The sequence below is a fragment of the Loxodonta africana genome, chromosome 21, assembly GCF_030014295.1.
Source record: "Loxodonta africana isolate mLoxAfr1 chromosome 21, mLoxAfr1.hap2, whole genome shotgun sequence".
Classification (NCBI taxonomy): domain Eukaryota; kingdom Metazoa; phylum Chordata; class Mammalia; order Proboscidea; family Elephantidae; genus Loxodonta; species Loxodonta africana.
The window spans coordinates 449,819-477,234 of record NC_087362.1 but is presented as its reverse complement, the minus strand read 5'-3'; the positions used below and the strand labels follow the sequence as shown (position 1 = coordinate 477,234).

Here is a 27,416-nt window from a genome sequence, read left to right as displayed (position 1 = left end):
TGAAGGCTCTGTGACATCACTATGACCAGGTGCTATCTCTGTGAAGGCTCTGTGACATCACTATGACCAGGTGCTATCTCTGTGAAGGCCCTGTGACGTCACTATGACCAGGTGCAGTGTCCGTGAAGGTTCTGTGACATCACTACACACCAGCTGCTATGTTTGTGCAGACTCTGTGATATCACTATGCACGGGGCTCCATGTGAGCAGTGCTGCACAGGCGTGGCTGTGTTCACTGCACAGCAGGACTCTATGTACCACAGTCCCTTCATGCTGACACACATACAGAACTTGGCCCATCTGAGAGCAGAAGAGATGAGCGCTGCATGAATTCAGAAAAACATTTAAGATTACCTTGAGCAATGCAGAACAGACACACCCTAGACACATAGGAAACTAGTTTTGTTATCTCTCTCTGCCTCTTTACACCAATGTTTTTAAGATTTTCCAGTTAATTTGCTACTTTTCTTTGGGTTTTTATTCTGTTCAGAGATAGCCTCGTGTTTACACAAGAACAAGTCTGCTTTCAAAGTAAAGAAAAAGGAAAGTTCTGGAGCCACCTGATGATGTCCTGTGTCTGGGGAGTGGCTGTGGTATCTGGATGCGGGCAGATCCTCAATCTGACTATGAATTTCAATGACCAGAGTGGGAATCAAGCAGAGCTCTAACGAAGAACCTGGACGTGGCTGCCCCTTCCTACTCAAGAAATGCCCCAGGGACACCACCAGGAAGCACCTGGACAAATCCAGGACTGACCTGGTGTCTTCAACAAGTCAATGGCAAGGAGGAAAAAAAGGAGTGTATACTGTACACAATCAGGAGACTTAGAGTCATAACAACCACACAACCTATGGACCTTCTTTGGATTCTGACTTGAACAAATCAACTGTAAAAAGATATCTGGGGAATACTCAAAGCATTGTGAATATGAATAGGGTAACGATGATATAAAAAAAATCATTATTAATTTTGCCCCATTTATGATGGTATTGTGGAGATGCAGACTATGAGGAATTTGCTTTAAAATGCCACACTAACACACGGAGACATACACAAAACAAAATGTTAATTATTGTGAAATCTAGATGTGAACACATGGGAATTTGCTATACTATCCTTTAGTCACTGGACTATTCAAACATACTATGTACACTTGCAAATACTCATAATAAAAAGTAAATGGCCCAAGACAAGGCCCTGTTTGTACAGTGTAGCTATAATGCTGTTCTGCCCAACTTCCTCACTATTCCTTCAGATAATTCCAAAGCACCCATTCTACTGCCATCCTTCTCAGAATGTACTGACAGCAGGAGATGGAAACAAGTTGAAGGCATTATTTAAAACCACCTATTTGTCTCTTACGAGGAATGCACTACGTTTGATGGGCCTTCCGTTTGAGAGAGACTATATTAACAAAACAAAAATACAGCCACCAGTGTTACCTTTCTTTAAGTCTGTGTCTTAGTCATCTAGAGCTCTGTAACAGGAATACCACAAGTGGATGGCTTTAACAAGGAAAATTTATTCTCTCACAGTCTAGTAAGCTACAAGTCCAAATTCAGGATGTCAGCTCCAGGGCACGGTTTTTCCCTCTGTGGGCTCTGGAGGAAGGCCCTTGTCATCAATCTTCCCCTGGACTAGGAGCTTCTCCGCACAGGAACCCCAGATCTAATGGATGCGCTCCACTCCTGGCACTGCTTTCTTGGTGGTATGAGGTCCCCAACTCTCTGCTTATTTCCCTTTTCCCTTGTAAGACTAAAGGTGGTGCAGGACACATCCCAGGGAAACTCCCTTTACATCACATCAGGGATGTGACTTCAGCAAGGGTGTCACATCTCACCTTAATCCTCTTCAACATAATCCAATTTTGCCTTATTAACCACAGGCAGAGATTAGGATTTTCAACATATAGGAATATTGTAGCAATCACAAAATGTAAGACAACCACACAATACTGGGAATCATGGCCTAACCAAGCTGACACATTTTGGGGGGATGCAATTCAATCCATGACAGTCTGTGTCATTCATTATTCATGAACAGTACTTACCAAGTGCCTCCTAAGCGTCAGGCACCAGGCCCGCGAGTGTGCAGCCCGACCGACACAGCCATGTGCCCACCCTCCTGGAGCTCGGAGCCCAGCACTTGCAGCAGGGGCTTTCCCCACAAACACGACACTCTGCGTGTCAACTATGGCGAAAGAGGACCACGAAGACCATGGACAAGGCTCATCTTCTAAGCACCACAAAGTCTTCAGTGGGAGAAGAGATTTTGGAATGGCTTGTTTCTACCTCAAACCGCTCAAAATAGAAACAGGGATTCTTAGGCAGAATGCTTATAAATGGGAAGAAAATGATATCAGGATCTCAGTAAAGCATTAATGTGGACAGCTGATTGCCAACAAACTTAAGTTAGTGCTATGGACTGAACTGTGTCCCCCTAAAATATATGTTGTAAATCCTAACCTCTATGCTTGTGGTTATAATCCCATTTGGCAGTGGGTTGTCTTTGTTACGTTAATGAGGCAGGATTACTGTAGGGTGCATCTTGAGTCAATCTCTTACAACGTATAAAAGGAGATTAAAGAAGCACACACCGTAGCACATGAAGACCACCAAAGAGCCAAGGAATAAGGACCTTCCCTCAGAGTCAAGAGAGAAAGCCTTCCCCTGGTGTTGGCACCTTGAATTTGCACTTCTAGCCTCCTACACTGTGAAAAAAACAATTTTCTGTTTGTTAAAGCCATCCATTTGTGGTATTTCTGTTACAGCCCTAGATAACTAAGGCAGATAGTGAAAATCTGAGTCCAAAGTTGGTGGAAGCCTGTGGAAAGATGCCCTGTGGGAGTATAGGTTCAGAGAGAAAATGCCCTGACCTCACGCAAGGCCTCCAGTCACGGCGCCCACTGCACAAACACAGCCACACGCCCACTCTCCCTGAGGGCCCAGAGTCCTGACTGACCAGGCCCCTCAGGCAGCAACTACAGCCCACGGGCTCCTGTGCCAGTGTTACTGAGAGGCGGTGTCTGTAGGTAGCCATGCGCACGCACCCCCTTTCTTCAGTCCAGCTCTATCAGAGGGCCAGTGAGATGGCAGAGAGGGTCTCCATCTCCTCTCTGCCTTAGGAAGAGAACTCACGAGTCAACAGCCAGATGAGTGAGGCTCAGCAGGTAAGGGCCACCTGAGAGGATCTAAGTGCCCAGTTGCACAAAGAGGATTCATTTCCTTCTGGCCCCATATGAGAAAAACAGAGACTAAGTGGATGGAAGAAAAGGCATTCAAGTGGAGAGTCCCAGTAAGGAAACAACCCTTAGAGGCTCTATTAGCTCCCCAGGGCTGCCGTAACAAATACCACAAACTGCATGGCTTATGACAGCAGAAACTTATTCTCTCACAGTTCTGGAGGCCAGATGTCTGAAATCAAGGTGTCAGCGGGCCATGCTCCCTCCCAAGGCTCTAGGGAAGAATCCTTCCTTGCCTCTTCCAGCTTCTGGTGGCTCCAGGTGTTACAATCTCTGACTCATCTTCACAGGCCTTTTCCTTCTCCTCTCTGTGTTTCCTCCTCTTATGTCATAAAACATGGACTCTTGTCTGTGGATTTGGGGCCCATCTGGATAATCCAGGATGATCTCATTTCGAGATCCTTAACTTCATTACATCTGCCAAGACCCTTTTTCCAAATAAGGTCATTTACAGGTTCGAGGGGTTAGGATGTGGATATACCATTTTGAGCAACTTAGTAAGTGGCTGCTACTCAGTGCACAAGGCATGATGACTTTGTATGTTCACTGCATCAAGCCAACCAAAATTTGGAGATATGTTTTAAAGAAAGCAAAAGTAAAACAAACAGCTCACTTCTCCTCAGAATTCAAGAATATCTGTTTTAATCTCACACTATAAATCAAAACAGGTAATGTTAAAGAGCCCTGGTGGAGCACTGGTTAAGCGCTCAGCTGCTACCAGGGAAGTTGCTGGTTCGAGCCCACCCAGTGGCTCCCCAGGAGAAAGACCTGCCAATCTGATCCCATAAAGATCACAGCCTAGAAAACCCTATGCGGCAGTTGTACCCTGTCATATAGGGTCGCTACAAGTCAGAGTCAACTCAATGGCAATGGGTTTGGATGGGAGGCACAATGGTTAAGCACTTGAATGCTAACTATAAGGCTGGCAGTTAGAACCCACCAGCCGCTCCTCGGAAGAAAAGACCTGGGAATCTGATCCCAAAAAGATTACAGCCTAGAAAACCCCATAGGGCAGCTATCATATAAGATGGCCATGAGTCAGAATCAACCTAAAGGCACCTTCAGGAAGAAAAAAAAGTTATCTTGTTCTTCAAAATATAATCCTACTTAACCTCTCTGTGCCTCAGTTTCCTCATTTGTAAAATGGAAATAGTAGAATTACGCATCTCATAGTAGGGATTCTGTGAGTTAATGCACATACACTGCGTAGAGGAATACCAGGCACACAGCAAGCGCTCAGTAAGCGCTTAACTTTTATGATTACTTATTATCCTGTGTCCCTACTCTCTTGCACCATCACCTCCCCTTTCCTGATACCTCCTATGCCTCCTACTAACTGGGCAGGCAGAGGAACACCTTGATGTTTGTGTCCTTATTTGGGAGAAGCTAATTTTGAGACCCCTCAGAGTATAAATCTAAAACACTATAGATACTGCAAGGCTATAAAAACTCATTGTTTGCCATAAATTTCAATTTGTATGGACAACTTTATGCTTTTAAGGTCACATAAAATGAACACATGGCTTATTTAATCTATTTACTCTGTACCCTACGTTGCTTCAGAAAGGACTCACTTAAACCAATACATTCAAATACAAGTACATTAAATATAAGTGAGTGAGGAAAAAAAACAAAAAGAAATGAAATTTCATAGATATCTGAAAAGATAAAATGAAGCCAGGAATGAGATCAGTTAAAAAAAAGTTACACTTCCAGGCAACAGTCTGGCTCTAAGCTTTCCAGTGCCCCATATGAAGTGAAGTTGATCAGCTAAATTATTCACGTGTTCTCAAGATTTAAAAAATCGGTGGGAGGGGGTCTTGGGGAGGAAAAGAAGAAAAAACCACCTGCACCGAAGAATTTCAACAAACCCTGGCAGTGGGAGAGAAACTTCGCCCTTAAAGAAGCCCTGATATATTTTATTTAGCTGCCTATGTTATAACTACATATTTTCAAATGTTTTTATTTTTCTATACATCATCTCTTCCTGGTTCACCCTAACAGCTAGGATTAATTAAGTTGAGAGTTTTGCAGTTGTCAAAGTAAGGGAGTGTTTATGTATACATGTGTCAGGGGGATGTTAGAACAGCTGGGTTCATGGACGGGGCTTCAAGACAAAGATGAAGAGGAAACATTTAAGACAAAACAAGTTTTCTTTACATAGAGACCACTGAAAAGAAAATCTATATGCTTCATCCCCAATATCAATCCGGGAGTTCCTAGGACCTCTAAACCCTAGAAAGTCAGGACAAGCAGAGAAGGAATTTGGAGAGGAGGGCGAGGGTCCTTGAAGAAAAACACAGTAAGAAGTTTCCCCAAACAGTCATCCGAAACACCAGACGTAAGCTGGCACTAGTAACTCAAGCTTGAGGCCATGGGCAGAAAAGATGATAAAAATCTTATTTACATGATAACTCAATGTTTTTATGGGTTTTGGGGGGTAACGGTTTGTTTTTGTAATTAATAAGCCTAAGATTTTGAACATGAAGAACAATTTGACCTTTAGCAAGTCTCTCTCACACACGTACCCATGCACGTACACACCCAAAGCGCCTACCTTGTTAAGCCATCTCAGCCCCGGTATTGTGTTTGAATTTATCTGTTCCTCCAGCCACGGGCGCATCCGCATCCTCTCCACAGGCATGGTAGGTACCCTTTTGCAAAGGAGAAAACACATTAGGCAATTCTATCGCTGTCGCTGCCTGCACTCCAAGGAACTACACCCCTGCTTGATCCTTTTCTATCTGCCTTTCCTCAGAAGCACACAGCTTATTTGCATGGGCATGTGGGGTGTAGTCAGGGAACTGCACTGAAGGGCTCTGCCTTGCTTGCCACTCTGCCCCATTCCCAGGGAGCTGCCTCAGTGGGGCAACGGTATGGGCCAGGTCTGCCCATTCTGCCAAGGGGATGCGCTGGAGGCCCAGACCGGCAGACACCCAGCTAGATGGAGGACTCCGACTCCTCCTTGTGACCTTGCCTGATGCTAGGTTTTACCAGTGCTGGGGTGGCATAAACAGTTAATTAGCTCTGCTGCTAACTGAAATGCTGGAGGTTCGAGTCCACCCAGAGTTGCCTTGGAAGAAAGGCCTGGCAGTCTACTACTGAAAAATCAGCAAACGGAAACTCTGTGGAGCACAGTTCTACTCTGACACACTTGGGGTGACCACAAGCTGAAATCGACGGCAACTGGTTCACTGGTGACCTGGCTGAATGGAGCGAAACAGCTGTGGTGGCAAAGAGTTATTATAACCAATTCACTCCTTTTTGGTATCTGAGTTATAAAGGCTACGAACTCCAAACACAGGCACTTAAAAGCTCTAAAGGGATCAGTTAATTTGGCTCCTCCAAGGTCTTTCACCAACCAGGCATCTCCAGGCTTGTTCTATCTGCTTTCAGAGCTTGCCAGCATCTTGCTTTGGCTTCGCCTTGACTTTTACCCTAATTCAGTATTTTATTCACTCCTGCAGGCATCTTTTTTCAATACCACCCTACCCCTCCTCTTTATTTAACCTACTTTCCCTCCATCCGGCCCACAGGACGCCCCTCTCTCCTTGTCTTAGTCATCTAGTGCTGCTGTAACAGAAATACCACAAGTGGATGGCTTTATCAAAGAGAAATTTATTCTCTCACAGTCCAGTAGGCTACGAGTCTAAATTCAGGGTGTCAGCTCCAGGGGAAGGCTTTCTCGCTGTGGGTTCTGGAGGAAGGTCCTTGTGATGCATCAGTCTTTCCTTGGTCTGGGAGTATCTCAGCACAGGAACGTCAGGTCCAAAGGACACGCTCTGCTCCCTGTGCTGCTTTCTCGGTGGTTTGAGGTCCCCAATTCTCTGCTTGCTTCCCTTCCCTTTTATCTCTTGAGAGATAAAAGGTGGCGCAGGCCACACCCCAAGGAAACTCCCTTTACGTTGGATCCAGGGAGGTGACCTGGGTAAAGGCAGTATTACAATCCCCCCCTAATCATCTCAGCATAAAATTACAACCACAAAATGGAGGACAACCACACAATACTGGGAATCATGGCCTAACAAAGTTGATAAACACATTTTTTGGGGGACATAATTCAATCCACGACACTCCTCCTTGCAGATTCCTTTCTAAGATACTCTCTCCCTTGTCCACCAAAATTTACTCAGAGTAGAATTACTAACAAAGTACCTTCCAAACTGTCTAGTACTCATCTTCACCTTAAGAAACCAAAAACCTGTTGCCATCGAGTCGATTCTGACTCATAGCGACCTTACAGGACAGAACAGAGCTGCCCTACAGGGTTTCCAAGGAATGGCTGGTGGATTCCAACTGCCGACCTTTTGGTTAGCAGCTTGAGCTCTTTACCACTGCGCCACCAGTGCTCCATCCTAATTGGACCTAAAGTGAACTTTAATCTGGGATCTAAAAGCAAAGACGATACTAATACAATTCTCTGTTCTGTAGGATTTCATTAACAATGTGATGTGATAATCCTCTTTTCACCCCTTCACAGTGTCTTCTTTCTTTTACTCATTCCTGCTCTAAAAATGAGCTCTGAAAATTATATTCAGGTGTATTTGGGCTGAGATGATCCAATAACTGTCCCTTGCAGCTTGCAAAGGGCCTCCTTCCTCCCCTATGCCCTGCCCCCCAGCTCATCGCAGATTACAAACGTTATTAACTGAACTCATGTGGGGCCTCACCCTCTGCCTACTGTGAAGCCACCTCTCTCAGTTCTGGTCCACTCGCTGTTGCAGACAACTCCAGCTCCTTTGCTCATATCATTCCCTCTGCTCTTCCTTCCCCAGCCCTGCTGATCCTTATCCACCCTCTAGGAGCCAACCTCCACCTCCGGCACAAGGCCTTCCCAGAACACCCCAAGCTGAGGTAATCCCTCCTCCTCCAACTCTACAGCACTCGCTCTTCTTGTACCGCTCATGTGAATAGCAAACACGGTTTTAAAAGGGGCAGCGATTACATGTTATCTTTATTTGTATCTAATTCTCTTATTGCCTATAAACTTTCAGCTCTGTATACCCTCTCTTCCTATTAGTTCTTCCTGGTTAGTTCTGGTTAATTATAAATTCTCTGAGGACTTCACCTCTCATAAATCATTTTATAAGCCTTTAAAACCCAAATGCTGCCTTCCACACAGGTGGTTAAACCAAGGAACAGGCCAATTCTAAAGACCAGCCTGGGTAGTACTGCCACTGAGGACTGTCACCGTTTCCTTACCTGGAGGCTTCAGGCCAGCATTCTTTGACACAAGCAAAAGGAACCTCAGAGACAGGCCAAAAGGACAAGGCCACAAAAAGCCCCAAGTACAGCTGTTGTAAGTGGTTCTCAGGTCGTTCCATTCATTCATTCATCCACCCATTCCAAGATCATTTTCTGAGCATGACGTTCTAGGAACCGGAAAAGATAAGACATCTCTGCCATCTAGGACTTCCTAGTCTAACACGAGAGACAGGAAGGAAGAGAATTACAACACCACATGTTGAATTCTGTGTTCAAATGATAAGGAGTTATGGAAGACCTATGGGGGTGCTAGGAAAGGTCTACCCACTGGAGTGACCACCATGAGGTCACTGGCCAGCACAGGGGTGACACACCAGCCCAGTCAGACCCTCCCTCTTAATTAGATCTCAAGGCGGGGCCAAGATGGCAGAGTAGTCAAATGCTTCCTGTGGTCCCCCTTACAACAAAGACCCGAAAAAAACAAGTGAATCAATTATATATGACAATCTAGGAGTCCTGAACAAGAAAGACAAAGTTGAGGAACTGGACTGAGCAGCAGGGGGAGGGACAGACAGTTCAGAAGCAGTGAGGAGTTGCCAGACCTGACCTGGCTGGCACTGGCACCCTGTAGGCTGTAGGCTGGCGCAAGTGGTGAGGCAAGTAGTAGTACTTTGGACACGTTCTCCACACCAGGGGAGACTGAGTGGCAGGGAGTCTGCTCAAACCTCCAGAACCAGCGAGAAACAGCACTCAATCAGCAAAAGTACAAGCATCTAACCTACCACACAGATCAAAAAGATTAAAAAAAAAACCCTTTTGGGAAGTACTTCTCTCCCATTTACCTGTCTCCTCCCCACTCTGCACCAGGTCCTGGTCCACCTTCAGTGGTTGCTATGCTCCCTGGGCCAGAAGTAGGACCCATCGCTGTGCCCTGGAGCCATTCTCCCAGCTTTGGAGAGGGAACAAACTAGCAAACAGGAAAATATAATCTGCCAGCCCCTAAGCTGGGAACTCAGGGCAGACACAGCCCTTTTACCTAAGCACAGGCATAAGGGGTCCATGAACTTTGAATGCCTTTCACCCCTGCACAGACCTGTGTGGGCCCATTTCAACACTGTAGGCCCTCCTTAGCACAGTATGACAGGGTATATAACTGAAGCCTATTTTCATCTGTATCTGCTCTAAGGGGGAGTGACAGAGTCATGACATTTGACACCACCCTGCCCATTAACCAGGGTCCTTACCTATCCACATCAGGAACTTGAGGACTGGTGGCTCCACCCACTCCACCGAGCCACCCCAGACAGGGGTCCAAGAATAAGTGTTGACTGCCAGTCCTTATAACCGACCGCACTGACTGCTCCTAGTCTGGCTGCAAAACCCACCCACCTACGTGCTCTAGGGAACAGGGACATGCCTTCTACCCAGACACTCAGGAGCAGCAGTCAGCCCCCTGCCCTGACCAGCATATGACCCCCTACTGCAGCCGAATACCTGTGCCTACTCCAATCACCCCTGCCCATCTAGGACTCTAGGTGAGAGCCTGTACCACACACTCGGTGACCGATGACCTAGGACACCTGACCTGAAACCACACAAGAAAAGTAAACGGGCTCCTGGGCTCACATACCTGGTAACAGCTCTAGTCACCTGCAGACAGGACATGAGATCTTCAAAGATGCCAAAAATCAAAGCAGACCACACGAGCAGCCTATTTGGGCATATTGAAACAAAACAAAACAAGAAGCTAGGACACAGTAAACAAACATAAAATAAATATAATAACTTACTGATGGCTCAAGACAACAGTCAATATCAAATCACATAAACAGGCAGACCATGATGGCTTCAGCAAGCCACCAAAACAAAGAATTAAGAAACCTTCTGGAAAAAGAGAACTTCTTGGGATTACCAGAGTAGTATTCAAGAGATTAATATACAGAACTCATCAAGAGATCAGGAAGGAGATCAGGCAAAATGCAGAAGCAGCAAAGCAACACACAGACAAAACATTAAAGGACCTTAAAAAGATTGCACAAGAGTATAATGACAAATTTAACAGGCTGCAAGAATCCATAGAGAGACAGCAAACAGAAATCCAAATGACTAACAGTAAAATTTTAGAATTAGACAACTCAATAGAAAGTCACAGGAGCAGAATTGAGGCAATGGAACTCAGAATTAGTGAGACTGAAGATGTAAGCACTTGACATCAACTTATTTGAGAAAAAATCAGATAAAAGAATTTAAAAAATGAAGAAACCCTAAGAAGTATGTGGGATTCTATCAAGGGCAATAATCTATGAGTGATTGGAGTACCAAAACAGGGGGGATAACAGAATTGTTGAAGATTTGTTGGGAGAAAACTTCCCTGATATCAGGAAAGATGAGACGATATCTATCCAAGAAGCTCACTGAACCCCACACAAGGTAGATCCCAAAAGAAAGTCACAAAGACATATTATAATCAAACTCGCCAAAACCAAACATAAAGAGAGAATTTCAAAAGTGGCTAGGGATAAACAAAAAGTCATCTATAAAGGAGAGCCAATAAGACTAAACTCTGACTACTCAGCAGAAACCATGCAGGCAAGAAGGCAACAGGATGACATGTATAAGGCCTTGAAGGAAAAAAACTGCCAACCAAGGAATCATATATCCAGCAAAACTGTCTCTCACATATGATGGTGAAATTAGGGCATTTGCAGATAAACAGAAGTTTAGGGAATTTGTGAAAAACAAACCAAAATTACAAGAAATACTACAGAAAGTCCTCAAATTAGAAAATGAATAACATTAGTTAACAACCTAAGACTAGAACACAGGACAGAACAACCAGGTATCAACCCAGATAGGGAAGTCACAAAAATAAATCAAAGCTAAAACACGGAATATAGGGAAACAGAGGTGTCAACATGTAAAAAATGACATTAAAATAAAAAAACAATCCAGGTGCTGTCGAGTTGATTCCGACTCATAGCGACCCTATAGGACAATGCAGAACTGCCCCACAGAGTTTCCAAGGAGCACCTGGCAGATCTGAACTGCCAACCCTTTGGTTAGCAGCCATAGCACTTGACCACTATGCCACCAGGATTTCCAAAAAAAGGGAGAGTAAATAATGTAGTCTTAAAACTTTCGTATGGAGAGGAAGTCGAGGTGAGATAAAGAAATAAAAGATTGGTTTAAACTTAGAAAAATAGGGGTAAGTATTAAGGTAACCGCAAATGAAACTAACAATCCAACACATCAAAATAAAAAACAAGAAAACAAAGACTCAGCAAATACAAAATCAACAACAAGGAAAAAGATGAAAAGAAAATAAAAACAAGCAACTCAGCACAGAAAATTAAGTGGAACAAACAGTCAACGGCACACACGCAAAAAAATACATCAAAATGACAGGACTAAGCTCATAAAAAAAAAAAAGCATACCTATCAATAATTACGCTGAATGTAAAAGGACTGAATGCACCAGTAAAGAGACAGAGTGGAAGGATGGATAAATAGGCACAATCCACTATATGCTGCATACAAAAGACACACCTTAGCTCAAAGACACAAACTAAAACTCAAAGGATGGAAAAAATATATATCAAGCAAACAACAATCAAAAAAGAGCAAGAGTGGTAATATTAATCTCTCACAAAATAGACTTTAAAGCAAAATCCACCACAAAGGATGAGGAAGAACACTACGTAATGATTAAAGGGTCAAAAACAAGAAGACACAACCATAGTAAATATTTAGACACCAATGACAGGGCTCCAAAATACATTAAAAAAAAAAAAACTCCAACAGCACTGCTCCACAGCTCCACAATAGACAGCTTCACAATAATAGCAGGAGACTTCAACACAACACTTTTGGTGATGGACAGAACATCCACAAAGAAGCTCAGTAAAGACACAGAAGATCTAAATGCCACAATCAACCAACCTGATCTCACAGACAAACACCTCACCCAACAGCAGTCTTTTTCAATGCACATGGAACATTCTCCGGAATAGACCACACAGTAGGCCACAAAGCAAGCCTTAACAGAATCCAAAACATCAAAATATTACAAAGCATCTTTTCTGACCATAAAGCCATAAAAGTGGAAATCAATAACAGAAAAACCGAGGGGGGAAAAAAAATCAAATACATGGAAACTGAATAACACCTTCCTCAAAAACTACTGGGCTATAGAAGTTAAGGATGGAATAAAGAAATTCACAGAATCAAATGAGAATGAAAACACATCCTACCAGAACCTTTGGGACACAGCAAAAGCAGTGCTCAGAGGTCAATTTATAGCAATAAATGCACACATCCAAACAGAAGAAAGGGCCAAAATCAAAGAATTATCCCTACAACTTGAACAAATAGAAAGAGATCAACAAAAAAAGCCCTTGGGCACCAGAAGAAAGGAAATAATAAAAATTAGAGCAGAATTAAATGAAATAGAATTGAAGAAAAATAATGGAAAGAGTTAAAAGACAAAAGCTGGTACTCTGAAAAGATTGACAAAATCAATAAACCATTGGCCAAACTGACAAAAGAAAAACAGGAGAGGAAGCAAATAAGCCAAATAAGAAAAGAGATGGGTGATATCACAACAGACCCCACTGAAATTAAAAGAACCATAACAGAATACTATGAAAAACTGTACTCCAACAAATTTGAAAACTTAGGGGAAATGGACAAATTTCTAGAAACACACTACCTACCTAAACTAATACACAAACGGAGGTAGAACAACTAAATAAAACTATAACAAAAGGAGAGACTTAAGAGGTAATTAAACCCCCCGCCCCCAAGAAAAAGCCATGCCCCTAGATGGCTTCACTGTAGAATTCTACCAAACTTTCAGAAAAGACTTAACACCATTACTACTAAAGGTATTTCAGAGCATAGAAAAGGATGGAATACTCCCAAACTCATTCTATGAAGCCAGCATAACCCTGATACCAAAACCAGGTAAAGACACCACATAAAAAGAAAATTACAGATGAATATGCCTCATGAACATAGATGCAAAAATCATCAACAAAATTCTAGCCAACGGGAATTCAGCAACATATCAAAAAAAGAATTCACCATGACCAAGTGGGATTCATATCAGGTATGCAGGGATGTTTCAACATTAGAAAAACAATGTAATCCATCACATAAATAAAACAAAAGATAAGAACCACATGATCTTATCAATTAATGCAGAAAAGCCATCTGAAAAAGTCCAACACCCAATCATGATAAAAACTCTCAGCAAAATAGGAATAGAAGGAAAATTCCTCAGCATAATAAAGGGCATTTATACAAAGTCAACAGCCAACATCATCCAAAATGGATAGAGTCTGAAAGCATTCCCCTTGAGAATGGGAATCAGACAAGGATACCCTTTATCACCACTCTTATTCAACATTGTGCTGGAGGTCTTAGCCAGAGCAATTAGGTGAGAAAAAGAAATAAAGGGCATCCAAATTCGTAAGGAAGAAGTAAAAGTATTCGCATTTGCGGGTGATATGATCTTATACACAGAAAACCCCAAAGAATCCACAAGAAAACTACTGAATGTAATAGAGGATTTCAGCAAAGTTTCAGGATAGGAGATAAACTTATAAAAATCAGTTGGATTCCTGGATACCAACAAAGAGGAAATCATCAAATCAACAGCATTTACTACTGCCCTGAAGAAGACAAAATACTTAAGAATAAATCTAACCAGAGATGTAAAAGACCTATACAAAGAAAAGTAAAAAGACGCTACTTCAAGAAACCAAAAGAGACCAACGTAAGTGGAAAAATATACCTTGCTCATGGATAGGAAGACTCAACAATGTGAAAATGTCAATTCCACCTGAAGCAACCTACAGATACAATGCAATCCTGATCCAAATTCCAACCACATTTTTTAATGAGACGGGGAAACAAATCACCAACTTCATATAGAAGGGAAGAGGCCCCGGATAAGTAAAGCATTACTGAAGAAGAAAAAAGCCAGAGCCCTTATACTACCTGATCTTAGAAACTACTGTACTGCCACGGTAGTCAAAACAGCCTGGTAGAACAACAAATACATAGACCAATGGAACAGAATTGAGAATCCAGACATAAATTCATTCACCTAGCTGATGTCTGACAAAGGCCCAAAGGCCATTAAATGGGGGAAAAGACAGTCTCTTTAACAAACGGTGCTGGCATAACTGGATATCCATCTGGAAAAAAATGAAACAAGACCCACACCTCACTCTGTGCACAAAAACTAACTCAAAATGGATCAAAGACCTAAATATTAAATCTAAAAAGATAAAGATCAGGGAAGAAAAAATAGGGACAATGCTAGGAGCCCTAATACATGGCATAAACAGAATATAAAACCTAACTAATAATGCACAAACACCAGAAGAGAAACTAGGTATCTGGGAACTCCTAAAAATCAAACACTTATGCCCATCAAAAGACTTCAACAAAAGAGTATAAAGACAACCTACAGACTGGGAGAAAAATTCTGGCTATGACATATCTAGTCAGGGTCTAACCTCTAAAATCTACAAGACAATGCAAAATTTCAACCACAAAAAAGACAAATAACCCAATTAAAAAATGGGCAAAGGATATAAACAGGCATTTCACCAAAGAAGACATTAAGGTGGCTAACTGATACATGAAGAAATGCTCCTGATCATTAGCCATTAATCCAAAAACCGTTGCCAACAAGTCAATTCCAACTCATAGTGCTCCTACAGGACAGAGTAGAACTGCCCCATAGAGTTTCCAAGGAGTGCTCAGTGGATTTGAACTGCCGACCTTTTGGTTAGCAGCTATAGATCTTAACACTTCCCATTACCCATTAGAGAAATGCAAATCAAAACTACAATGAGATACCATCTCACCCCAATAAGGCTAGCATTAATCCAAAAAACACAAAATAATAAATGTTGGAAAAGTTGTGGAGAGACTGAAACACTTTTACACTGCTGGTGGGAATGTACAATGGTACAACTGCTTTGGAAATCAATTTGGCACTGCCTTAGAAAGCTAAAAATAGAAGTATCATAAGGTCCAGCAATCCCACTCCTTGGAATATATCCTAGAGAAATAAAAGCCATCACACGAATACATACATGCACACCCATGTTCACTGCAGCACTGTTCACAATACCAAAAAGATGGAAACAACCTAGGTGCCCATCAATGGACGAATGGATAAACAAATTATGGTATGTTCACACAACGGAATACTAAGCAATGATAAAGAATAACGATGAATCTGAGAAACATCTCATAACATGGATGAATCTGGAAGGCATTATGCTGAATGAGATTAGTAGTCGTGAAAGGACAAATATTATATGAGACCACTATTATAAGAACTCAAGAAAAGGTTTAAACACAGAAGAAAACATTCTTTGATGGTTATGAGGGTGGGGAAGAAGGGAGTGGGAAATTCACTAACTAGATAATAGACAAGAATTGTCTTGGGTAAAGGGAAGGATGATGTACAATACAAGGAAAGTCAGCACTACCTGACTGAACGAAAAGCTAAGAAGTTTCCTGAACACGACCAAACACTTGGAGGGACAGTGTAGCATGGTTTCAGGGAACATCTAGGTCAACTGTCATAACAAAGTTTATTAAGAAAATGTTCTGCATCTCACTCTGATGAGTGGCATCTGGGGTCTTAAAAACTAGGGAGCAGCCATCTAAAATGTATCAATTGGTCCCAACCCACATGGAGCAAAGGAGAAGGAAGAACACCAAAGACACAAGGAAAATATTAGCCCAAGAGACAAAAGGGGCAACATAAACCGAGACTCCATCAGCCTGAGACCAGAAGAACTAGATGGTAGCCGGCTACCACCAATGACCAACCTGACAGGGAACACAACAGACAGTCCCTGACGGAGCAGGAGAAAAGTAGGTGTAGAACTCAAATTCTACTAAAAAGTTCATACTTGATGGTCTGACTGAGACTGGAGGAACCCCAGAAGACATGGCCTCCAGACTCTCTGATAGCCCAGAACTAAAACCATTCCTGGGGCCAACTCTTCAAAGAATAGACTGGGCTTTAAGACATAAGAAGATACTTGCGAAGAGCGTGCTTCTTAGTTCAAGTAGATACACAAGACTAGATGGGCAGCTCCTGTCCGGAGGCAAGATGAGCAGGCGGAAGGGGACAGGAGCTGGGTGAATGGACACACAAAATCCGGAGTGAAAAGGCAGAATATGCCGTCACAATACAGGGATGGCAGCTAGGATCACATAACTGTGTGTATAAATTTTTACTAGAATTTGCTATCACCACCATGGGTAATGGTGATGATATTGTTACTGAACCCTAGAAGGTGGGTCCTTGTCCAGCACACTCAGACTTGCCAATTTCCTGGCACCGGCCTTTGAGAAGAGAAAGTAACTTCATTGCAGTGCCCAGAGCAAGGACCTGGGAGGAGGTTCCTCAGATCCAGCTCCCTGAGCCATGGGGAAGCAGGGCTTATGTGTGATTTGGGCAGGAAGATGGTGGCTGCTTATTTTTTTCCCCTTTTTGCCCAGCAGCAGCTCAGAGTCCAGCACATAACAGGTGCTTAATGTATACTTGTTAAATGAATTAAGATAGAAAATTTAAGCAGAAAAGCATGTTTGGAAGAAAACATGCTAATTTTGGCTTTCTGACAGGCCTATCTTTCATCATTCGCATAGACAGAAACAAAGGGAGTTATATTTCAAAAGTCCAGTACTCTGCAGAGGTGAAGTCTGAAAATAGGAATTCTGGAATCACTAGCATATAAATGGTAGCTACGGTCATGGGCGTTGGTAGTTCAGTGGCAGAATTCTCACTTTCCACGCAGGAAACCAGGTGTGATTTCTGGCCAGCGTACCTCAAGCACAGTGGAGGCTTGCATGTTGCTATGATGCTGAGCAGGTTTCAGTGGAACTAAGACTAAGACTAGGAAGCCAGTCCTGGTGAGCTGCTTCAGAAAACTGGCCACTGAAACCCTACAGAGCACAGTTCTACTCTGACACCCATGGAGTCTCCAAGTGTCAGAATCAACTTGATGGCAACTGTTGGGTATTTTTTTGTTTATTTTTTCAAGAGTTGATTATGGAATCTGGACCAGTGCTTCACCAATTTTAATGTGCACACACATCTCCAATAGGTCTGGGTGGACTCTGTGAGTCTATAATCCTAATAAGCTCTTAGGTCTGCGGAAAACACTTGGAGGATCCAGGGTCTGGATTTACTTTTAATTACTATTTACGCAGTTCTTCCGTGGCTTCCTGCAAAGTCTGATCATTCTGGCAGACAGACCTCCTCCATTTGTCTAAGTGTGTCAGTGCATCACCTGTTGGTCTGTCCCTTATTTCCATGCTATGTCTTTTTAACAAGCAAAATTTTTCTCACCAAACCAAAATACTATGCAAATCAAACAATTTTTTTTTTCAAAATCTTCAAAGCTTTCATAAATTATAATTTCATTTTTAGGAAAAGCAAATAGAGTATTTTTTCAGAGTAGGACAAACTCTGTTAGAAAGTGTTTCACTTATTTCTGATTTTAGGCTTTGTTTTTTGTGTACTTGTTTGCTTGTTTTTTAAAGTAACAGGACATCCCCAATGATACACAACAAAAAACGAATCCTTTTACATGAAGGCACTTCCTTTTTGCTTGACTTTATAGCCTGGTCTCATCAGATTAAAGTAATCTGGAACTATCAGGAGAAAAATTAAATTATATCTGACCCCATGACCCTCTGTCATCAAGTCGATTCCAACTCAAAGCGGCCCTGTAGGACTGAGTAGAACTGCCCCAAAGGGATTCCAGGGAGCAGCTGGTGGATTTAAACTGCCGACCTTTTGGTTAGCAGCCAAACTCTTGACCACTGCACCATCAAGGCTCCAAATCATATATAGAACATAACATTTTCCTAAGGTTTATATTATCTCTAGAGTTTTTTCATATACAATGGCCAAAATTCAGTCAAAATACCTAGGAATACAAGGATAAAAGGCAACATACTAGGAAACCAAGGAAAACTGTGGACATCAGAAATAGACCCAGGGGAAACAGATACAGATCTAATGGATATATAGACACTAAATGTTTTCAGACACAGTCTTTAAAATAACTGCCTAGTAAGCTCAAGGAAATAAAAGGTTTGGCAGATAACTGGAAATTATTTTAAAAAATAGAAATACTAGAACTAAAAACTAATTAAAATTAAGAATTCAATGGACGGGCTGAATAGATTAGACACCACTGAAAAAACATCAAGTAAACCAGAAGACAGTGCGCCCACTAGCAGACCCAGGAGCCAGGAAATGTTAAAAGGTATCCTTTAGGCAGAAGAAAAAAAGTAAATCTAGACGGAAGCCTGGGGATTCAAGAAGGAATAAAGAACAATAAATAGGATAAATATGTAGTTAAATCCAAATTATTGACTATATAAAACATTCCATGTTGTTGTTGGTGTGGCAGAGCTGATCTGACTCAGCTCGACCCACGTGACAGGCTGCGATCTCTGCAGGAGCAGATCACCAGATCTTTCAGATCACCAAATCCTTCTCCTACAGAGCCACTTGGTGTGTTTCAACCACCCGCTTTTCAGTTACCATCTGAGCACTTAACGGTTGTGAGAACAGAGCTCCTTAATAAATTATATAGAGAACTAAAATACCTGGTAACAATAATATTCGAATCAAAAGGGAGGAAAATGGACCTTGCCTGGTCCAAGAAGAAAAAAAAATACTAATTTATACTAGACTTTGGTAAGTCAGGAAACCCTGGTTGCATAGTGGTTAAGAGCTACAGCTGCTAACCAAAAGGTCGGCTGTTCGAATCTACCAGGTGCTCCTTGGAAACCGTATAGGGCAGTTCTACCCTGTCCTATAGGGTTGTTATGAGTCGGAACTGACTCGACGGCAAAGGGTTTGGTTTGGTTTTGGTTTTGGTAAGTCAAAGATATGTGTTATCTCTTGGGTAATCAAAATCCTTTATTGAGTATGCAAAACTTTCTTTAAAAAGATAGACCAAAAGCCATCATTTTAACCTTATCTTCCATTCCTTTTAAATACGAGCCTTCACCAACCGGGCAGGTCCTCTAACAATCTCCCCCAAAGGACTTGAACAACTTTGAGCCTTTGAAAATATCCTAAGGGCAAGAGCAAACTGAGGAAGCTGGAGCCACTGTGGAAATGCCAACCAGTAAAGGGTGGATGAGGAAGATGATGACTAAGAACACTGCCCATGTGCTAGTTCATCAGTTCATAGTAACGGAGTCACAGGAGACAGGTCAAAGCTGGGGAAGTGAAGGTAAGCACTGGAGTGGGAACTACGTTACTAAACCAGGGCTTCTGTCTGAGACTGCTCCACGGCAGAGCTCGCCTCCATTCCGTCTGCAGCTGCATCATTTGTTTTAAAGTAGCTGTAGGGCTCCTGTCACCTAACAGCACCCCCTACACAGCCATGTGCCCACGCCTCTTATCAACCTACAGAAATTCTACCCTCCCAACAATGGTTAGCTCAAATCATCCATTAAACTCTCCCCCACGGGTCTTCCCACTGTACCCTTCTCCTACAGCATGTATTGTCTGCACTACCCAGTCACCCAGTGTATCATCCAATATTTATTAAACATATATTATCACAAAGAACTAGGCTAAGTTCTGTAGAGGAGTGAAAGATGTGTAAAGCATGATCACTACCCTCAAAGAACCAGTAAGTTAACTGGGGATGTGAGACGTAAATCATATAAAGTTAACTAATAATACTATAATTATAGTAATGAAAGACTATGCAGTAGAGATTAGAAGGCAGTATATGATTGCCAGCTAAGTGAACTAGCTCATAAAGAATATATAAATCATTATTAAATGGTTTGTATGAGAAAGCTTTATGGTCAAGGAAGAGTTTATACGAAGGATGCGAGGAACTGTCTAGACAGATATGGCAGCAGGCAAGCCAGGCAAGGTAAGAGGCTGGTGCTGATGGCCAGAGCTGGACTGAAGGAGATGTGTTTACTGACGTGGGCAAAGCAATTGACTGGAGCCGATATGGGGGTGCAGGCTTCGTAACAGTCACCTAGGCTGTGAGAAGCACCACACTAGAGAATGTACATAAATCAGCCCTAATCCTTGCAACAGCCCTAACAATTAGTATTATCCCCGTGTTAGAGATGAGGAGAAGTACAACTCGTAAAAAAAAAAAAAAAAACTTGCCCCAGTCATCTAAGTCAATAGATGAGGAGCCAAAATTTGAACCTAGATCTTTCTGAAGTGTCTCCAATGCCCCTCTAAGGCTGAGCTTGTTTACACAGGCTACTAAGGACTTGGAAACCCTGGTGGCGTAGTGGTTAAGTGCTAGGGCTGCTAACCAAAGGGTCGGAAGTTGGAATCCACCAGGCGCTCCTTGGAAACTCTATGGGGCAGTTCGACTCTGTCCTATAGGGTTGCTATGAGTCGGAATCGACTCGACAGCACTGGGTTTGGTTTTTTGGACTAAGGACTTCTGAGTATGTGACATGATAAAAGCCATGTTTTTACTGTCATCAATTCAGTAGCACTGTAGCACTGTATACAGGGCCAAATGGAGACAAGGAGATAAGCTGGAAGCTACTGCTCTGGTTCAGGATTGTGGTTATGGAGATGTACAAGAAAAAGCACAAGTAATAATACACTTACAGGCATCAATAGTAATTAATAGTTGTAATTTTTCATGTGCATACAGTACCAGTTGCTTCCAAGTCAATTCCAACTCATGGCGACCCCACGTGTGGCATCGTAGAACTGTGTTCCACAGGATTTTCAAGGCTGTAACCTTTTGAAAGCAGATCACCAGGCCTTTCTGGTGATCTGGCACCTCTGGGTGGGTTCAAACCACCAACCTTTTGGTTTATAGTCAAGCGCTTCACTGTTTGTGCCACCCAGGGACTCCACGCACACAGTAACCTTCCCAAAATACAAGTTCCTCTCGCACAACATTCTACACTCCTTACACTGACTTTTAGGTACCTTTTCAGCAAAAGTAAGAATTTCAGTTCAAAATTATGTGAATTGGGAGGAAACTGAGGTTGAAAACAGAAAATCATCACCACCCCCATGACAACATTTGTTCAGGTGCTTACTAGGAACCAGGCGCTAGGCCAGGTACTTTTCATGCATTATTTCATTCAATCTTCAAACAAGCTACACGGGATAAAGTCTCTTACTCCACTGTACAGATTAGGGAACTGATGCAGAGAGGTGAAGCCACTTACCAAGATCCACAGCTACTAAGTGGTAAACCAAAACCCAAACCAAACCCAGTGCCATCGAGTCGATTCCGACTCATAGCAACCCTATAGGACAGAGTAGAACTGCCCCATAGAGTTTCCAAGGGGCGCCTAGCGGATTCGAATTGCCACCCCTTTGTTTAGCAGCCATAGGACTTAACCACTACACCATCAGGGTTTCCACTAAGTGGTAAAGATGGGATTCAAACCCAGATCTGCCTGACTCCGAACAATACAACAGAAATCTCTTAAGACCAGTATTTTCCAAACCTCTGGTAACAACCCTCTAGAGGGTCACAAAATCAGTGAATCGAGATCAGCAACTTTTAATTTAATTTTATGGAACGAGAATATACAAAAAAAAAAAAAAAATCCATCCAGAGTAGAACTGCCCCATAGGGTTTCCAAGGAGCAGCTGGTGGATTTGAACTGCCAACCTTTTGGTTAGCAGCTGAGCTCTTAACCTCTATGCCACCAGGGTTTCTCAACTGGAATATAGAACAGAAAATATGAGTGTATCCTAAGTAGTAAGCGTAGGCACTGTCTCATGAAACTTGTTTCAATTTTATATTATGATATAATATATTATGCTATAATGGTGCTATGGTCAAAAGAGTATGCAAAACACTGCACCAGGCTGAACTGCTTCTCACGTGTGTGCGTATAAATGTACAGTAAAACCTATGAGAGACAGAAGTCAATGGATCGATTGCCTTGTTTTTCTGGGTCTCACAAGTTTTCCACCTTTAACAGGGTGTGGTCTTACCATTTTTCTATCTCCCGTTTTAGTGGAAAATATCTGAGTTTTCCTTCTCTGACAGGGTTCCTCCTTACACAGGTTCTGGCTTTGGCAGGTTTTCCTGCCTATGGGTGTGTAGTATGGTGGAGGGAGAGGGTGACTGTATAAAGTGAAAAGCAAGAAAGGAGGACACAGGAAGACAAGAAGCAAACCCTGCGAACTGTGCTGACCTCTGGGAGACAGAGGTGAAATACATGAGAGACGCTCTATGGTAGGTGCTCAGCCTGAAAACATCACACTCAGAGCTAGGGCAACACGACCTTGTCTAGCAGGGAGGCTGCTTGTGAACCATCTTTTTGACTATGCTTGATACTACTCTGCCTGAAGAATTCACATCTCTCTAAATGGGACCCTGCGAGATTAAGTCAACAATTACTGGTCATGAAATCAGAAAGACATTTAACATTCGTGTGTGACACCAGCCACAGAAAAAAGCATGTCTCCAAGGATGCATAATATCTACAATGCAGACACTATTTTAAAAAGACTTGTTAAACTTGAGAAGAGTTTATAAGCAAAGGACGTCAACCGGATAATACCAATTATATCATCAGTGCAACCCTTATTTCATGTCTTTACTGTTTTACTTTACTGGACTTAAAAAGATATATGTCTTTAAGATATAGATTCATTTATGAACTCTAGCTTCTAGCCCAGTTTCTCTCATGAGGTTTTAAGAAATTCAACCATGAATTCTCCTACGATGCTACTTTTCAGGGACTCAGCCTTGAATGATGTGGCAGAACTGCTGTCCATCGCTCATACCTCTGACTACATCATAACACACAGTTACACTTTTCTCTGTCTCCTCTGCCAGTATCCCAAAACTGCCTCTGCAACATTATTACCCAGGATACTTTAAAAAAAAAAAAAAAGAACTCCCTTACCCTGAGCTAGACATACTGAGTAATTCTTCTCTGGGGCTTAGGAACCAGATTTTTTATTATTATTACTACTATCCTAGGATAATTTCAATATGCATCCAAATGTGGGAATCACTGTCATTTGGTACTCATTAGCCCAGCAGCCTTCTGGACTCCAGATGTTTAATAAACATCTCCCATTGAGGTCATGGGAAAATGGGGCGGCCAATGGTGAATAGATTTCACCATGAGCGGAATATAAAAGTACATACGAAATTAAAATTCTAAAATGCCTTCGAGTACCACAAAACAAATTTTCCATACTGAGACTCATCCGGATTACAGGTTTGCATATTTGCCAGTCTACCCACAATTTTCTTATTAGCAGGGTTTTCTATATCCTTTTGGAAGTTATTACCATATTACAAAAATTACCCCATCTCTGACCACAAACTACTCTGGTACCTGTAAGAGTGTAATTTCACTACCGTTAATAACTTCTACTGCATAATGAACAACTATAAGAGGACAGAAAAACTGACTTAAGGTTCCCACCTGTGGTTTTCATTACTGCGAGTGATGCAGTGGTCGTTCTACAGCAGTTCACGATGCAGCCTAAAGAGAACATGAGTTCTTCATTCAGGTAGTAAGCCTTAAAAATACATGTAGGGTGCTGTGAAAGTGGGATCTCCACATGCAGAAAAATGAAACAGGATCCCTGCCTCACACCATACACAAAAAACTAATTCAAAATGGATTAAGGACATAAACATGCAAACTAAATCCATGAAATTCTCAGAAGAAAAAGCAGAGGCTACACTGTCAGGCCTAGTTTGTAACAATGGATTATCTAACATAATAACAAAAGCACAAACAGCACCGCCAATTATTGTACTTGCTGTAAATAAATTGTACACCTGTAAAAAGTTGAATTGGCAAAAAAAAAAATACACATACACATGTATATATATATATATAGCATGTTATGTTTATGCAAATGTGTGCTTTCCTGAGAGAGGAAAGGGCAGAAACCTAGAGACACTTAAACAGAGTTAACAAACACTAATGGAAGTCTAACTAGGCCTTTCTTCTGAACCTTGTCTTTTTTTTTTTTTTTAATTTCATTGTGCTTTAGGTCAAAGTTTACAGCTCCAGTTAATTTCTCATTCAAAAATTTATACACATATTGATTAGTAACATCGGTTACAATCCCCACAAAGTGACAGCACATTCCCCCTTTCCACCCAGGGTTCCCTGTGTCCATTCATCCACTTCTTGTCCCTTCCTGCTTTCTCACCTTGCTTTTGGGCAGGAGTTGCCCATTTGGTCTCATATATTTGATTGAACTAAGGAGCACATTCCTCACTTGTGTTTATTCTTTTACAGGCCTGTCTAATCTGTCTGAAAAGTGGGCTTTGAGAATGGTTTCAGTTCTGCACTAGCACATTGTCCAGGTTCCTCCAGTCTCTGTCAGACCAGTAAGTCTGGTCTTTTTTCATGAATTTGAATTCTGTTCTACATTTTTCTCCCATTCTGTTCAGGACACTCTGTTGTTATCCCTGTCAGAGTGGGCCACTAAAAAGGTAGCAGGGCACCATCTAGTCCTTCAGGTTGGTGGAGTCTCTGGTTCATGTGGTCCTTCAGTCCTTAGGGCTACTATTTTCCTTGTATCTTTGGTTTTCTTCATTCTCCTTTGCTGCGGACAGGATGGGACCAATAGATGTATCTTAGATGGCCGCTAGAACGCTTTTAAGACCCCAGACGCTATACACCAAAGTGGAATGTACAACATTTTCTTCATGAACTATGTTATGCCAATCATCCTAGGTGTCCCCGAGACTATGGTCCCCAGGCCCCAGCCCAAGCTACTCAGCCCCTCGAAGTGTTTACAAGTCTCTACGAAACTTCTGTTCTTTTGCTTTGGTCCAATTCTGCTGACTTCCCCTATACTGTGTGTTGTCCTTCCCTTCACAGAAGTTTACAATTGTCTACTATCTAATTAGTGATTTCCCCTCCTTCTCCCTCCCCACTCTTATAACCATCAAAGAATGCTTTTTTCTGTGTGTAAACCTTTTCTTGAGTTCGTATAATAGTGTCTCATACAATATTTGTCCTTTTGTGACTGACTTATTTCACTCAGCATAACGTCCTCCAGATTCATCCATGTTGTGAGATGTTTCATGGATTCATCATCGTCCTTTATGTAGTATTCCGTTGTGTGTATGTACCATAATTTCCTTACCCATTCATCTGTTGATGGCCATTTAGGTTGTTCCCATCTCTTTTGCTATGAATAATGCTGCAATGAACATAGGTATGCATGTGTCTGTTCATGTGATGGCTCTTATTTCTCTAGGATACAGTCCTAGGAGTGGGATTGCTGGATCCTATGGTATTTCTATTTACAGCTTTTTAAGGAAGCGCCATATTGCTTCCCAGAGTGGTTGTACCATTTTGCATTCCCACCACTAGTGCATAAGAGGTCCACTCTCTCAACAACCTCTCCAAAATCTGTTACTTTTTGTTTTTTGGATTAGTACCAGTATTGTCAGGATGAGACAGCATCTCATTTTACTTTTGATTTGCATTTCTCTAATGGCTAACGATTGTGAGCATTTTCACATATGTCTGTTGGCCTCCTGAATGTCTTCTTTGGTAAAGTGTCTGTTTATATTTTTTGCCCATTTTTTAATTGTATTATTTGTCTTTTGTTATTTAGGTGTTGAAGTATTCTGTAGACTTCAGAGATTAGACCCTTGTGGAATATGTCATAGCCAAAATCTTTTTCACAGTCAGTAGGTTCTCTTTTTACCCTTTCGCTGAAGTCTTTTGATGAGCATAAGTAATTTTTAGGGGCTCCCAGTTATCCAGTTTACCTTCTGGTGTTTGTGCACCGTCAGTTATGGTTTGGGAAACCCTCAGCGAGACGGGCTGACACAGCAGCGACAACGGTGGACTCCAACCCTCCAACTATCACGAAGATGCCTCGGGACGGGGCAATCTTCTGTTCTGTTGCACATAAGGCTGCCATCAGTCGGAGCCAGCGTGATGTTGGTGACTGAAGTGGCGACAGGTGAGGAGGGTCAGGGAAACGGACGTAGGTCAGGGATGGTCAAGAAAGGGGTCAGAAGACAGTGGAACAGAACTGAGAACTCAGTTGTAAATCAGTCCACCTATGAGCAGCTGATGTTTGACAAAGGGCCAAAGTCTGTTAAATGCGGAAAAGGCAGTCTCTTTAACAAATGATGCTGGCCTAACTGGGTGTTCATCTGTAAAAAAATTAAACAGGACCTATACCTCACACCATGTACAAAAACTAACTGAAAAAGTATCAAAGACCTAAATATAAAATCTAAAATGATAAAGATCATGAAAGAAAAAGTAGGGACAATTCTAGGGGCCCTAGTACATGGCATAAATAGGACACAAACCATAACGAACAATGCACAAACACCAGAAGATAAACTAGATAACTGGGAGCTCCTAAAAATTAAACACTTATGCTCATTAAAGAACTTCAGCAAAAGGGTAAAAAGAGAAGCTACTGACTGGGAAAAAAATTTTGGCTATGACATATTCCACAAGGGTCTAATCTCTGAAGTCTACAAAATACTTCGACACCTAAATAACAAAAAGACCAATTCCAAATAAGGGACTAAGTAGCTGGGAATGGGGCCTGGGGACGAACACGTCGAGACAATCAAATATACGAGACCCAGTGGGCACCCCTCCTGTCCACAAGCAAGACGAGAAACCAGGCACCAGATGACTGGGCACGGAGAACTCCGGGTGCTGTTACGCTGCAGGGATTGCGACCATTGTCACCAAACAATACGTGTATAAATTTTTGAATAAGAAATTAACTTGAGGTATAACTGTCATCTAACGTAAGGTAAAAATAAAAATGGAAGAAATATATAGTCACCGTACCTAAAAGAATTGGTCAATATTCCACCATATCAGGAGGCAGCATATGATCACGAAGCAATGGTACCGAAGAAAGAATTCCAAGCTACACTGAAGGCACTGGCAACAAACAAGCCTCCTGGAATTGACAAAA

At 42.1% G+C, this 27,416-nt stretch overlaps 1 protein-coding gene across 16 annotated transcripts in view; it reads right to left on the bottom strand.

Annotated features, from left to right (window-relative positions):
- IRF2 (interferon regulatory factor 2) overlaps positions 1-27,416 on the bottom strand; it is a 143,633-nt gene that overhangs the window by 74,800 nt on the left and 41,417 nt on the right. For 7 of the 16 annotated variants that reach the window (XR_010318783.1, XR_010318784.1, XR_010318785.1 and 4 more), the window contains 2 exons: positions 10,077-10,170; positions 5,799-5,895 (listed from right to left, as the gene is read on the bottom strand). The exons of 1 other annotated variant lie outside the window; for it this stretch is intronic. Coding sequence is in view for 11 of the 15 variants with exons in the window: in XM_064273529.1 (XP_064129599.1) it covers positions 5,799-5,895; positions 10,077-10,111 (132 nt within the window). In the remaining 4 variants the exon portion in view is untranslated. Of the gene's footprint in view, positions 1-5,798; positions 5,896-6,871; positions 8,423-8,443; positions 8,663-9,053; positions 9,225-10,076; positions 10,174-27,416 lie in introns of those variants that run through there. 8 more of the 16 variants (XM_064273531.1, XM_064273532.1, XM_064273530.1 and 5 more) reach the window with 5 other exon arrangements.